The following is a 15,408-nucleotide window of genomic DNA, read 5'->3' as shown; positions in this document are numbered from 1 at the left end:
TGGTCCTGGAATTTGAGTATAGAAAGCAGGAGGTCTTTTAGGGAGAAGCAAGGAGAACTGTTTTGTTGGTATTTTGAAACAAGATCTGTGCTGTAGCGCAGAATAGAGCTGTAGATGACTGTGGGTTTTTGTTGGTATTTAGACTTTTTATTTGTGGCGTGGGCAAAAGCCAATATACACTTTTATTTTAGTATTAGCAGCAAGTACATATCGGGGTAATCATTTTGATGCACATTTAAAGTGATTGTAAACGATCAAGTTGTAAAACAACCCATTCAGTTTAAAATGGACATGAAAGGCAAAACATTTGTGTATAGATATTAAAAAAAAAAAACATAACTGATCACATTTCCTCTGTCCAGCTGCATAAGCGTTAGGGGGAGGCGAAGCAACAGCACTCTGATCTTTCCAGTGAATGGCTGAGCGGGGGGTGTCCACACAAGACTGATCATGGGAGGAGAGTAGGCTGAGTTTCCAGCATTCCAGCATAGCTAGAGAACTGACCGCGGTGTGTTCTGCTTAGGCTTCATGTACACTGGCAGCTTCTAAACATGAGTTTAGGAGCTTTTGGCTTTTTTTTTTTTGTCAAAGCTTCTAAACTCCACTCCATAAAAGCCTCTGTGTCAATGTACACTCAGGGCCAGATTCTTAGAGGAGATACGATGGCGTATCTCTGCGTCCGGCCGGTCGTATCTATGCGCCTGATTCTTAGAATCAGTTACGCATAGATATCTATTAGATCCGACAGGCGTAAGTCTCTTACGCCGTCAGATCGTAACTGCATATTTACGCTGGCCGCTAGGGGCGTGTACGCTGATTTACGCGTCAAAATATGTAAATCAGCTAGATAGAATTCACGAACGTACGCCCGGCCGACGCAGAAAAGTTACGCCGTTTATGTTAGGCTTTTCCCGGTGTATAGTTACCCCTGCTATATGGTGGCGTAAGTACGGCGTACCAATGTTAAGTATGGCCATCGTTCCTGCGACGAAATTTGAAAATTTTACGCCGTTTGCGTAACTCGTCCGTGAATGGGGCTGGACGTAATTTACGTTCACGTCAAAACCAATACGTCTTTGCGGCGTATTGGGAGCAATGCACACTGGGAGATTTCCACGGACCACGCATGCGCCGTTTGGTGAAAAACGTCAATCACGTCGGGTCACAGAACATTTACATAAAACACGCCCCCCTGATCCAAATTTGAATTAGGCGGGCTTACGCCGGCCAATTTACGCTACGCCGCCGCAACTTACAGAGCAAGTGCTTTGAGAATACAGAACTTGCCCGTCTAACTTGCGGAGGCGTAACGTAAATCGGATACGTTACGCCGCCGCAAAGATACGCCACTGGAAGAGAATCTGGCTCTCAGGCTTTAAGCAGGATTTAGGAGCTGCTGCGGTTAGGTGAGGTTCAACCTCCCTCTCCTGAACATGGAAGAATTGCGGCGCCATTTTGCTGTGGTAATTGTAGGCAGGGTGTACATGAATCATAAGTGTGTTCAGTTTTTAATAGGAAAGTAGAGGGATTGGCAGGAACACCAGGGATCTCACATTAAGGCTCCATGCACACTAGTGTTTTTTAGCGTAAAAAAAAAAAATACTATTGGTAATAGCTTTTTGTAGTAGCGTTTTACATTTTATTAGCATTTTTGCAGTTCCTTTTAAAAACAAGAAATGGAAAAAAACGCTATTGGTAGCGTTTAGGAGCGTTTCTGCTGGAAAAACACTCCAAAAAAACTTTTTTTCCTGCTCCTAGGCTCTGAAGCTTTAAAAAAAAAAACGCTAATAGCCTAAAGTAGTGTGCATGGACACATAGGATAACAATATTAGCTTCTAGAAGCAGAAAACAATGCTAATAACCGCTTCTAGGAACTTAAACACTAGTGTGCATGGATCCAAAGGAAGCAATACAAAGAGAACCGGATACTTTCTCATACAAGTACATGGCACAGCAGACACATATCAGGAATATGACATTTTGGCTTTATATGTTCTTTGATTGTAAAGGTTTAGATATTGGTTATTGTACCTTTTTGTCAATAATAGAATAAAAAACTGCTTTATAGTTTGAAGCTTTATTAAATAGTCTGATCTGACTGTTTAACCGCTTAACGTCCGCCGCATGTACGTATACGTCGGCAAAATGGCACGGACAGGCAGAACGGCGTGCCCGCACGTCGCTGCCTAGACGTGGGTCCGATCGGGACCCCCCCCAGTACATACGGCGGTCGGGGAGGGATCCGGGATGAGGGCGCGGCTATTCGTTTCTACCTGCCCCCTCGCGATCGCATGTAAACACGGCTTCCCCGTGCTTCACTGTGGCATCGTGTCATCCCTTTTATAGGGAGACGCAATCGATGACATCAGACCTACAGCCACACCCCCCTACAGTTGTAAACACACACTAGGTGAAAGATAACTCCTTCAGCGCCCCCTGTGGTTAACTCCCAAACTGCAACTGTCATTTTCACAATAAACAATGCAATTTAAATGCATTTTTTGCTGTGAAAATGACAATGGTCCCAAAAATGTGTCAAAATTGTCCGAAGTGTCCACCATAATGTCGCAGTCACAAAAAAAATCGCTGATCGCTGCCATTAGTAGTAGTAAAATTATTTTTTTATAAAAATGCAATAAAACTGTCCCCTATTTTGTAAACGCTATAAATTTTGCGCAAACCAATCGATAAACGCTTATTGCGATTTTTTTTTTTTTTTTTTTTTTTTTTTACCGAAAATATGTAGAATACGTATCGGCCTAAACTGAGGAAAAAAAATGTTTTTTATATATTTTTGGGGGATATTTATTATAGAAAAAAGTAAATATAGCATTTTTTTCAAAATTGTCGCTCTATTTTTGTTTATAGCACAAAAAATAAAAACCGCAGAGGTGATCAAATACCACCAAAAGAAAGCTCTATTTGTGGGAAGAAAAGGACACAAATTTCGTTTCGGTACAACATTGCATGACCGCGCAATTACCAGTTAAAGCAGCGCAGTGCCAAATTGTAAAAACACCTCTGGGCATTTAGCTGCATATTGGTCCGGGGCTTAAGTGGTTAATTGGATTTAAAAAAAAAAAAAACATTTTCTTCAGTGTTATAGTATTGTATAGCTTTATAAAAAATATTTGCTTGTAATACAGAAATATCAACAGATCAGCATTTTCTTACCATTACAAATGTTTTGGTGATGTCATTATTAAACCATTGAAGCGTTAGATGTGGACATTCATCAAAACAAACAATATAGTGCTGTAGCTCATAGCATCTAGATTTCCAGCAGTCCCTTTCCCATCTGATCTGAATTGAAATACTAACACCAGTGTTGTTAGACATTTACAGTCTGCATATTTATCTTAACACTCAAAAGTTATTTTTCTTTTAAAACATTCCAAGCGCATCCAGTTTCACAGAATTTTCAGTATCTAGTTTTAACTTGCAGCCTTTTAAGCTACAAAGCAAATGTATTTTCATTATTTAATAAATCCAATGTTTGCCATCTCTTTGCACTTGGCTGTAGCATTACATTAATCTGTGTCTGCATTTCTGACACATCTGAACAGTCCTGGTGTATAGAAATGTAATCTGAATTACTCGAAATTGTGCACAGCTTAGTGAATGATTACAAAACTGTTTTTTATTAACTTGAGTCAAAGGAAATTAATTTGCAAGTGAACTGCAAAATCCTAATCTTAAGTATTCATTAAGATTAACTGGCTTTGCGTTAAATCTTTTAACATCCTACATTAAACACTCAGTCTGTATTTGGTGCACAGCAGGTAATGGTCTCAAAAGCCCTTCAGTGAAAAGTCTGCAATTCATGTGATAATAAATTGTCCACTTGCTTGCATTTTCTTGGCTGGGTGATGAATGCTTTCACATAATGCTGGATTTTAAAATGTGAAACATGCACAAGCTGAGACTGTTCTTTAAAAAGCTGTCATTGCAGTGGGACATGTTGTCTTAAGAAAGGCGTATCATTTAACGTAGAAATATGACGCATAGGCCTACTGTCAACAACTGTCAGTAAGTGTTTTCAATGTCAATAAAGGGTAACTTGGGACAAAGCATATTTTTATGCTGAAAGTTGGTTATTTACAATTAAAGCTTGCATTGCCTTTGTTTTATGCAGAGTGCATAAGTCAGATTTGGCATTAGAATACCCTTTTACCTTAAACTCTTCTGGAAATTCCTGCAAGGGGACTAGTGACACTAACATAATAAAGGACATTGGGAATGGAATAATGGGCAGTACTAAATGGCCAAATCAGTGCTTTAATAGGGGACATTGATGTAAGGGAAGAACTCTGTGGAGCACTGTTTATATATTGACCGTACCCTGAGCAAAATATGCCTGCAGTTTCATAGGAACAACCACACTCTTTATGTGAAAACATCTAGTGTTTCAATGGTCCACATGGTTTTATCAGTTAATGAAATATAGGCGCAAGAGAAAAAAAAATGCAGTTTTCCACCACATTTCAGTTTCTCCAGGATAGGTTAGAATGACAAGCCAGTTTCCCAATTGGTGGTTTTTGCAATGGACCCCAATCTTATTTTATTCCTTTACAACTCGCTGAAAAACACAAACATACCATGAGCCGTATATTAGAAAAAAATTCAGAGGTTCGACTTTCAATTTTTTTTTTTTAGGGTTCATCGAGGGTAAAAAAAATTGAGAAAGGCTGGCCATATCCTACCCAATTGGCTGTGCTTGTTCCCTTCAACCACTAAATGGTGTTGAGCATATTGCAGGTGTATTATCTTCAGCACCAGTAGGCTCCCGTGTAAAAAGATATATGTGTGTGTGTGTGTGTGTGTGTATATGTATATGTATGTGAGCATATATATATATATATATATATATAAGTGCTGTCAAGCGATTAAAATTTTTAATCGCGATTAATCGCATTAATGTCATAGTTAACTCACGATTAATCGCGCGATTAAGGAGGTTCACCCTTTAAAACATTTTTTTTTTTGTTTTCTTATTTTTTTTTTTTTTTTTTATAATATTAAATTGTGTTTTTTTTATTTTTTTTTACATTTTGATCACTTTTATTGCTGTCACAAGGAATGTAAACATCCCTTGTGACAGTAATAGGTGGTGACAGGTACTCTTTATGGAGGGATCGGGGGTCTAAAAGACCTCCGAGCCCTCCTTTGCACTTCAAAGTATTCAGATCGCCGAAAACGGCGATTCTGAATACTGTGTACTTTTTTAAATCCGGCGCCATTGGCAGCCGAGAAACCCGGAAGTGACGTCATGACGCCGCTTCCGTGGTTTCAATGCGGAGACTGAATCAAAGCTGCTTACGGCTTAGTGTCAGTCTCCAACCTGGACACAGAGGCCCGGTCAGAGCGGCGAAAGGCGGCGGGAGAGGGGGGATGTCCCCTCCCGCTCCTCCGGCATAACAACCGAGCGGCTTTTAGCCGCATCGGTTGTTATGTTTGGATAGCCGATCGCCCGCTCTAAACAACGGTACCGGGATGATGCCTGCGGCTGCAGGCATCATCCCGGTATAACCCCCGAACGCCGCCTCGTTAATCGCGCGATAAAAAAATTGACGGCGTTAACATGGGTTTGCGTTAACGCCGTTAATAGCGCGTTTAACTGACAGCACTAATATATATACATACATACATACATACATACTTTTTTTTATATTGTATGTATGTAAGTAACGCTTACGTGGTCTGTAGAAACATAATGCACAAATGCATTGCTTTCCTTCTCTTTTCACGGTCCTCATTGGTGCTGTAGGCTCATCCCTTCTTGGGGTGCCTTTTTATAGGAAGCAAGGACAGTGCTAAAGAGGCACTGGGGCATGCAAGTTTCTATCTGGCCCTGTGCCAAGTTGTGTGCATCCATAGACACACAGTGGCAATAAGCCATGCCCTTTTTTTTTACCTCCTCGGAGCCTAATGTTCCACTTCCCTTTGTTTCTCCTATGAAAGTATAAAGAAAGGAGTGGCACTGGAGCAGGAGACGGCACTGGTGTGGTGACATGGACCCAGCAATTTTTTTTTTTTTTTTTTTTTTTTTTTTAGGGATGAGGAAGGACAAGTAGTGGACATTTTTTTTTATATTTTTTATACCTTCATCCAGAGGATGCTTTGGTAAAAACTGATTTCGAGTTTAGGTACTACTTTAAGGAGCTACAAGCATACTATGTATTTTAACATATTTACAGCATAGCTGTGCAGTTGTATAGTATATTACAGTTTTGGCTAATTCTGGATTTACCTCCTCTTTCAGTCTGTGTGCTCTTGTGCAATTAAACAACTTTGGGCAATATGTGCCAACTGTGTAAGGAGTGAAATCCGTATTCTTTAACTTAGTTTAAAATACAGTATAGTGTCCACTACAAGTTAAACCTTTTATGTACTTGTTTAAACGGAATGCATTACAATTTAATTTTTTAAAAGCTTGCGCATTTATGATATTGTTGCTTGCCTTTTTTTTATAGTGGTAAACCTCTTGAAATTAACAAATCGTGTACGTCTATAGTGTGTCCTTGCCTTGGTCCAAAGCACATACTGTGATTTCTGTCTCCCTTTTTTTACTCCTCTGCTATCTGCAGGAGTCACTTCTGAGTTTTGGACACCAGGCAATCTGGAGACAGCCCCCAACACACGCAAGTGATTGACAGCCTCAGCTATTCATTTTTTCCTATGAGACTTCGTAGAGGGGGGTGCATCTATTACCTCCATTCAAGTCTCAGATCTATGCTGTGCTGTGACATCAGATCCCCACCCTCTGCCTTCTGCAGTTCAGAAATGATGTGTAAAATATGTGCTTTAGGAGTCTATAGAGGACAAAGGGTCCAAATAAACAGGTACAGCTTATGTGAGAGGATTTGTTTTATCTCTGTGTATCACTTGAGGCTGCTCACTTCAGTGGGTATATTTTAAGGATTGGCAAAGAATTTAGGTATAGAAAACAAGAGTAATTTATAATTAGGAATTTCTTATTCCTGCTTTCTGTTTTGGATGTTGAGCTAAATTTACCACATGCAGACTTGCATTTAACAGATTTGTTTTATAGGTGTGGGAAAGATGGATTTGAGCAACTTCTATGATAACATAGCTCCTGGTCCTGCTGTACCCCCCAACACTTGTAAAAAAGGTAAGTAGCCTGTTGCTTTTAGTTCTACTGCTTTTTTATTTTTTTTTTGCCTTCATATGAATGAAATCCCTGTATTACATTCCTTGCTAGTTCAGTGTTGGCATATCTGTAGACTCTGGTGCAATAATGCCATTTGATACATGGGCACTTTTTTAGGGTTCTATATATATTTGATCTTAAGATTATAGTTACAGTATATCTAAAGCTGAAGCCTTTTTTTTGTGCGTGTGTTTTTTTTATATATATAATATTAATGAATGGTTGAAACCCCTGTCAAAGTTTTTGTCTGTGGAAGATTCCCCTTCATTTCCTGTTCAGTAACCAGGAATAAGGAAATATCTAAACAGTTCTCACCTGAAAAAAGTGTCCTCATTGGAAGATTTTTCCCTCTATTCCGGTTCCAGCGACAAGTCAAACTTAAGTGACTAAATCTCCCTCTCAGGGACACACGGGCAACAATAAAAATATGACAGATGTTCTCATTCTTCCCTTCTATAAGACCCCTTTCACACTGGAGTGGTTTGCAGGTGCTATTGCGCTAAAATTGGCGCCTGCCAACCGACACCAAACAGCTGCTGCTGTGTCTCCAGTGTGAAAGCCCGTTGTAATGGCAGCAGCTAGCTGCGTTCAACCCCCGGTATTTTTAAAAACATGCGGTGGTCCTCTCAGATAAAAGTGGTCTCAGCTGCGGATTCGCCGTAAGATCACTTTTATCGGGGGCGGTAGAGGGGGCCCCCCTTTCCTGCCGCGCTCTGGTAGTTTCATTCGCTTACCGGAGCTGTTGGTAGCAGCAAGGACGATCGCGTCTGCTTCTCTCGCAGCCTGGATGTCAAGTGAGGAAAAGATGGCCTCCACTCGGCTCCGCAGCATTAGTGGGCAGAAGCGACGTCAAACCTCACTTCCGCCCAATGCTCTTATCACGTGATATGCAGAATATATTGAAAACACTTGCATAGCGTGATACCGTTTAAAAAAAAAAGTAGCAATTTAATAAAGTTTAAAATGTAACACTCACATTTAGAGGATCTTGCATAAGCATATCGTGACAGGTACATAAGCGATGCTTGTAGGGTGGACCTACCTAAAAGCATCGCTCATGTACCTGTCACGATACGCTTATGCAAGATCCTCTAAATGTGAATGTTCAATTTTAAACTTCATTAAATTACTTCTTTTTTTAAACGGTATCACGCTATGCAAGTGTTTTCAATATATTCTGCATATCACGTGGATACCGAGCCTTTGCCCTATACATGAGTGTATGATATACACTTTTACATTCCATTGAAGTCCTGATTGGTTGATGTTGATGTTGATGAGCCGGTTTGGATCTAGAATCGGCTGTACCCATCAGGTCCATTTACCAACAAGCCTTCCAAGAATTGGGCAGCGTATGCTTTGCCAAGTCACTGACATCTGGTAAGCCTCCTCTTATCGGTGGTGGTTGTCTGGTTGCCTCTTTACGTATCTATCCCGAGGGTTCTATCTATTTTTGGACTGTGTCCACTATTTGAATCAGCTTTCCAATGCCTGGATTGTATTAGTCACTTTCATTTACTATATGGACTATTTTTGTGCACTCAATATTGTTATGTTGTCAACATATGTATAGAGACATTTGTTGTCACAATCATATTGCTATAATTTTATGCTTATGGTTATGTTCATTTTTTCACATATATGATTACACTTTTGTTCATTAATAGCGTTGCACTTTTCCATGTTACGCGATATTACTACAAAGGTCTAGGAAACGCAACATTTCAGTAAAAAAACACACTAACCTGATTTTTGGGGCAAACAAACGCAATAATTTACAAAACTTAAATTTTTGTGCGCTCGTGATATTTTCTTTAGAAGTCATTTCAAAAGACATCCTATATGTACCAATTTAGTGTTACGGAGGAGGTCTTGTGTTAAAATTATTCCCCCCACTCCACCATGCGTGGCGATATGTAACGTGTATCGCAATCAGTGGTTTCACGCGCAAGTGCTCTGACGCATGCGTTTACGTTCGTGCATGTGTATATTTGGGGAAGGGGGCTCAAAAAATTGGGGGGGGGGGCGAGGAATTTATGTGCTTGGCTGTGTAACTTTATTTTTTTCATTACATAGGGGATTTTTTTGTTGTCTCCTATGTGATTGTTTTTGGGTCTATAATCAAACGGTAGTGTACAGGAAAACTATCAACTCCCAGGCTCAGGATAGCTAGACCTTACCAAAAGAGAGAGGAGGGGGTTGGATTCCCGGACCTGGTGGGCTATTACGAAGCATCACATCTAACACGGATAGTGGATTGGTGCACACTCCAAAAGGAAAAGCCATGGATACACATGGAACAAGCAACAATCGCTATACCTTTGGAAGGATTAGCATGGCTCTTGGATGTAGAGATACCATAGGGGGTGAGGAGACACCCCACCGTAGGTGCTACGCTTCAATCTATTGAAAAGATATTTAATAAAACCAAAGTGTTGACACATCCAAGCCCCAGGATTCCTATCCTGGGTACCCCGACTTTTGAGCCTGGTCTCACAGACCAGAGTTTTAAAGAACTAAGGCGGCGGGGAATTGGTAGGATCATACACTTTTCGATTGATAACCATGTAATGAATAAGGAGGAGATTGAACAAATGTTTTTGGAAGAAAAATTCATTTAGGCGAAGACAGCTCAATGCCTTCCTACGGTCAATTATGCAACGCGTGCCAGAAATACGTACACCATCTAGGTTTGAACAGTTATGCCTAAAAGGGGAACCATTGAGACGTTAACTTTCAGTTATGTAATCTTTGTTGAAAGTCCGAAGCCCCACAAGAACTGGCCTTTCTAAAAGCATGGGAGAGGGATCCGGGAGTTACCTTTTCTGAGATGCAGAAAAAGAAAATATTTCTGTTTACTCACAAAGCGTCAATGGCAACCAGATATCAAGAAGGAGGATATAAAATCCTGACTAGGTGGTATAGAACCCCCGCATTATTGAATCTGATATTTCCACAAGTATCTAATCAATGCTGGCGCTGCCAAGGTGCAGAGGGCACTATGCTACACATATTCTGGGATTGTCCTAGATTGAAAATATTTTGGAAGATGGTTGCTGAAACAGTCAAAGAAATTACAGACGTGTCTCGCGGAGAAAATCCGGCAGCTTTTTTGCTGCATGATATCCCGTTATCTATTGAAAAATATAAAAATTCCCTTTTTAAGACATTTGCTTACGGTAGAAAAAGCCTGTATTCCGATTCTTTGGAAAAGTACAGTCGCCCCAACTAAAATACAATGGATGGGGAAGAATTGCAGAGATTCAACAAATGGTGCTGAGAGAGCAAGAAGAGAAGTATTGGGAGGTCTGGACTCTATTTTATATAAAAGGAACACAATTTCTAAAATGGCCCTTGGTGAAAGGGGGGGGGGGTAGGAGAGGGCATAACACTATTCTGGGGGGTCCCCTTTCCTTCTTTTTTTTTTTTTTTTTTATCTGAATAACTTTGCCTGTATTTAGCTGGGGAGGAGATCCAGGGATATCCCTGGACAAGGAAAATGTAATTGCAATAAGAATAGGAATTATCACAGGTAGTGAGAAGTAGTAGTAATGGCTAATGTTGAAGAAAATAATAGTTGTAATGGAAGTCGGAGGTGTTTATGAATGTATGTATGTATGTATATTGCTATTGCTGTGAATAAAATAAAGGATAGCTAGACCAGGATTTTGGGCTGTCAAAATACCCCAAATTTCTGAAATAAGTTTAAAGATTTTCCGCCAGAAGCTGTGAACATTAGAATAGGTGCATCAGGTTACTAGTAAGGCCGTACCCTCTCCAGCATAAGGAAGAGCAATCCGGATAGAATTTTGCCAATTTATAGGGCGAAAGGTACCATCTTACATTGATCTTGAGATCCAGCTCCCAGTGATTAACACAATGAGTAATTCAATATGTTGAGCACGTATTGCTCGTAGCCACTGGGAGGTGTAGAGAAGAACATGTTGAGATCTGTCTCCCATTATGGCGCTGCTCTTAGTAAAGGTGGACCTGGTATTTAGTCAATTATAAATCGGTGAAGTGCCCTTTTGCAGTTCTTTTCTAGAAGTTAGGAATTGCCAGACTTTGTGGTGTAATGTGGTGTAATATTACTGATAGTAATGGGGAATAGATTAGGAAATGCCTAATGCGCACTAATGTGAAGTATGATGTTTCGGGAAGGTGATTTTTTCGTATGAGAGACTCTGGGTCATCTGGTTTACCATCAGTGAGATTTTCTTCCTAATGAACCCCATAGTGTTCCCAATTGGCAGTATGAAGCTCTGAAGTCGTTTCTTGGTTTAAAAAAAAAAAAACAAAACAAAAAATTGTTATTGTTGCTTTGTTTTTAGATGTAACTTATCATTTTGTATGTTTTTTTTTTGTTCAGAATCATCTGATTCTTCAGTTGAAAGAAAAGCAAGAAGAATCAGTGTGACCTCAAATAAAAAACCAGAGCCCCCTGATATCCCTAATCCTGGTGCTGGGGATATTGGTATGTATCCTGCTGCTTTTCTTTTCACCTGGCATTTATTAAAGTGAAACTTTTATTCAGAAAATTAGGTTCTGCTAGATCACTTCAGGCTGGCCACTTTTGCAGTTCTAGTTATGTAAAACATTAAAAATTAAGTGCCTATACTATTCTAAATCCCCCTAATATGCTGTCTCACCCTGCTCTGTTTTTTGGCACTGTGCCGTTCTGCTGACAGCCTAAAGGTTTACTGCTGTTCAGGGATTCTGGGCTTCAGCAAAACCTTAGCCTCCAGCGAGAAACAGTAACAACGCTGGAGGCAGTTTACAGAATACACAAATTTTGGTTATTGGCAAAATTAATTTGTATTAAGTTGTTATGGGTAAAGTTCCACTTTAAGTAAAAAGGAAAAAAAACGTAATCAGTTTCAATACACACCAGCACAACAGGGTAAAAGAGTAGTGAAGTTATGATGTCTAAAGTATAATGAAATGCTCTTGCTTCTGACAATGTTCAGCCAAATGTAGGCCTATGCTAATATGAAACGGTTGTAGGCCCAAGCTACTGTGATAACTAACCTTATGTTCCTTTGTCAGCCAAACCTTCATATAGAAATACTTATTTTTTTACCTTATCCTGAGGGTTTTTGCCAACTTCTGGATCTATCACAGAAGAAGCTGGGATGTGTCACACCAGGCAGGGTTTTTCTAGTTGTATAGCTTTTGAAATCATCTTCCCACTTAAAGGGTAACTTCACTTTCACGGGGGAAAAAAAATGGCAAATAAAGAACAAATAATATAGCGTATACATTTGCGACACAAATATTGTAATTGAATGTTATTAAAAATAACCTTTCCTTTTCAATCTGCAGCTCTGTAATTTTCAGTAAAATGCAATGCAACATGGCTACTTGGGTGTTCTGTACACAGAATGTATACAGAGAACCCCTCAGGAAACATAATTTCCTGCCTGTGTGATTGGCTCACTAATTTTCCCAGAAGTCTGTCCTAAGATATAAATCGGATTTCAGGCATCCTCTACAACAGAAATCAAATTTTTGGCAAGATACTCCCAATAGGAAATCACATCTAAAGGGATGTAGGCCCAGCAGCTTCTCTCAGTGCCCTGCAGGTACAGAAGCTGACTGAGAATTATGAATCCACTCCCATTAGACTCACGTTCCCACATGGACACATGTGGAGACAAACACACAGGGATTTAGAATAACAAAAGGTAGGAATCTGCCACAATGCTTGTTAAAATCCTTGTAATGTACATAGATCACCCAGAGGGGAATGTTGTTGTTGAGAGAAAAAACAAAACTGGTGTTAGTCTTTAAGTCTCATTTTCCTAGAATCGAATTGGAACCTTTTTTTTTTTTTTTTTTTTTTGCATTCTGCTCTTATAGCCCATCTATTTAACCCTTTTGCTGTAAAAGCAAGGTACCAAACTTCTTGGCCAAAGGTTTAAAACAAGCTGTGGCTTGGGATCTAATTTTTTTTCCACAATTTTTGGGAAATCTGCTGATATTTTAGGGAGTTTAAACATGGAGCTTTGTAATGGTGCACTAGATACATTATTGTACCGGTCATGCACAGGGCTAATTTACAAGTCATGGAGAGAAAGGTTGGTGATGGATGTGTAGGGGAGGTGGGGGTGAAAGAGTTAAATTATCTCATATTCAGTAGGAATTAATAAATGGATCACCAGCTTCCACTGCAGGCCCATCTATTCATATCCCATTCAACTACAGGCCCATCCATTCATATCCCATTCATAATCGACCGGAAATTACCCAGCCAAAAACTGGGGGTCGTCTTATACGCCGGGTGAAGCAGCTGCCCGATGGATATCAACCCCCTGGGTGCTCTGTAAAGCTGTATGTATTCTGTATATGCGCCGCTCGGCCAATCCCAACGGGCGATGCGCTCTGTTCATGACTAGAGCCTGGGATTGGCTGAGAGGCGCATATACAGAATACATATAGCTTTACAGATCACCCCGGGGGCTGCGGCCTCTTCGTTTTTGAACTGCGCATTACTACCGCACAAGGGGGTCGTCTTATACAGTGAGTAGAGCACAAAACCACAGTTTTAAGCTGAATATTGGGGGGTGGTCTTATATACCCAGCCGCCTTATACGCTGGCAAATACGGATCAAAAATATAAATCATAGCACATGATCATGGTGATTTGCTAGAACAGCCACCACAAGGTACTAAACTCTAGACGGCTCGGTACCCTAGACTGGGATGTCTAATGATGGCTCAGCCACTGCAATTAGTAGACTCGACAATCAACTTAAAGTGGAGTTCCACCCATAAATATAACATTGCATCAGTAGTTGTAAAAAAAATTCATTAGTCCTTTACGAAAAAAAAAATGTTTTTTTAGATGCCTTCAAAGTGTTGTTGCTAGGCAGAATAGTTAATCTTCCCACTTCCTGCACCTAGGTGCTTAATGCACCGCACAGACTCCTGGGAATGTAGTGAGTGTAACTTTCCAGGAGTCTGTGCACTCCCCAGTCTCAAAGAATCATGTGACTTGGACAGCACAGGTGCTGAAACCTGATCTGACACTGCTTGTGCATCTGCAAGGCTGAAATCCAGGAAGTCATACAGTCTGGCTTCATGATGCCCACACTTAAGATGGCCCCAGTCAATTTCTATTTTATAAAGTGTCTAAATGCTGTAACAACCTAACAAAACGGACCTTAGTTTACAGACTAACTTTACTAGAATACATTAAGCTTGTGTATTACAGGGGTATTTATATTTAAAAAGTGAAATTGTGGCCGGAACTCCGCTTTAAGGTATTTTCTCCATCTGCATTTATAAAATGGTGCTGAGAAAATAACAGCTTGCCATTTATATGTTGGTAGAAGTTTGATATACACAGCTGAGATTAAAGAAACTGTTCATGGGACAGCTAAATTGGACAGTCCACATAACAATGCATTATAGGAAAGTGACAGGAACAAAGCTGTTGCTGATGATACCGATATCCGATTTCATTTGAAGCTTGCCAGAAAACAAATGGGAGTCGACATGAAGATGCAAAAGGTTTACTAGCTCAATATTGAAGTTTATTGCCTTCACACAAAATGTGTGACATAAAGCCAACACTCTTTCACACTCTGGTGTCCGTTTATGAAGCAGTGGGAAATATTCACTGCTGAGTTCTCCGTCATTCATAGTGGATATCTTTCTCCTCTGAATGCCTGTTTATAAAGCGGTGTAGAACGCTTTTCCTTTTGTGCGAACTACAAACGCTTCAAACAGTGGTGCGCGCCCCCTGGTTCTGGAATCTCGTGCGACAGTACGCGATTACAGTACCAGAAATTCACCGAAACACTGGACGTGTCCGTTTTATTAAGCCATGATGAGGAGACTGGCCACCTAAGTTATAGTAATACATATACACACACAAATTATATATAGATTACACACAGTGCCTTGAAAGTATTCATACCCCTTGAAATTTTCAAAATTTTGTAATTTTACAACCAAAAACATAAATGTATTTAATTGGAATTTTATGTCATAGACCAACACAGAGTCACTTATTTGTGAAGTGTAAGGAAAATGATAAATGGGTTTTATTTTTATTTTTTTTATTTTTTTACAAATATGTGAAAGGTGTGGCGTGCATTTGTATTCAGCCCCCCTAAATCAATACTTTGTTGAGCCACCTTTTACTAAAACTACAGCTGCAAGTTTTTTTGGGTATGGCTCTACTAGCTTTGCACATCCAGAGAGTGAAACTTTTGCTCATTCGTCTTTGCAAA

The 15,408-nt window shown here is 40.0% G+C and overlaps 1 protein-coding gene across 2 annotated transcripts in view; it reads left to right on the top strand.

The window, feature by feature from the left end:
- Positions 1–15,408, top strand: part of TAB3 (TGF-beta activated kinase 1 (MAP3K7) binding protein 3) — an 87,175-nt gene that overhangs the window by 65,186 nt on the left and 6,581 nt on the right. For both annotated transcript variants that reach the window (XM_040336498.1, XM_040336497.1), the window contains exons 6-7: positions 7,052–7,132; positions 11,541–11,645. In XM_040336498.1, coding sequence (XP_040192432.1) covers positions 7,052–7,132; positions 11,541–11,645 — 186 coding nt within the window. The remainder of the gene's footprint in view (positions 1–7,051; positions 7,133–11,540; positions 11,646–15,408) is intronic.

Source organism: Rana temporaria, chromosome 2 (genome assembly GCF_905171775.1).
Source record: "Rana temporaria chromosome 2, aRanTem1.1, whole genome shotgun sequence".
In the NCBI taxonomy this organism is placed as follows: Eukaryota; Metazoa; Chordata; class Amphibia; order Anura; family Ranidae; genus Rana; species Rana temporaria.
Note: the sequence above shows the minus strand (reverse complement) of the source record. Positions and strands in the feature narration are given on the sequence as shown.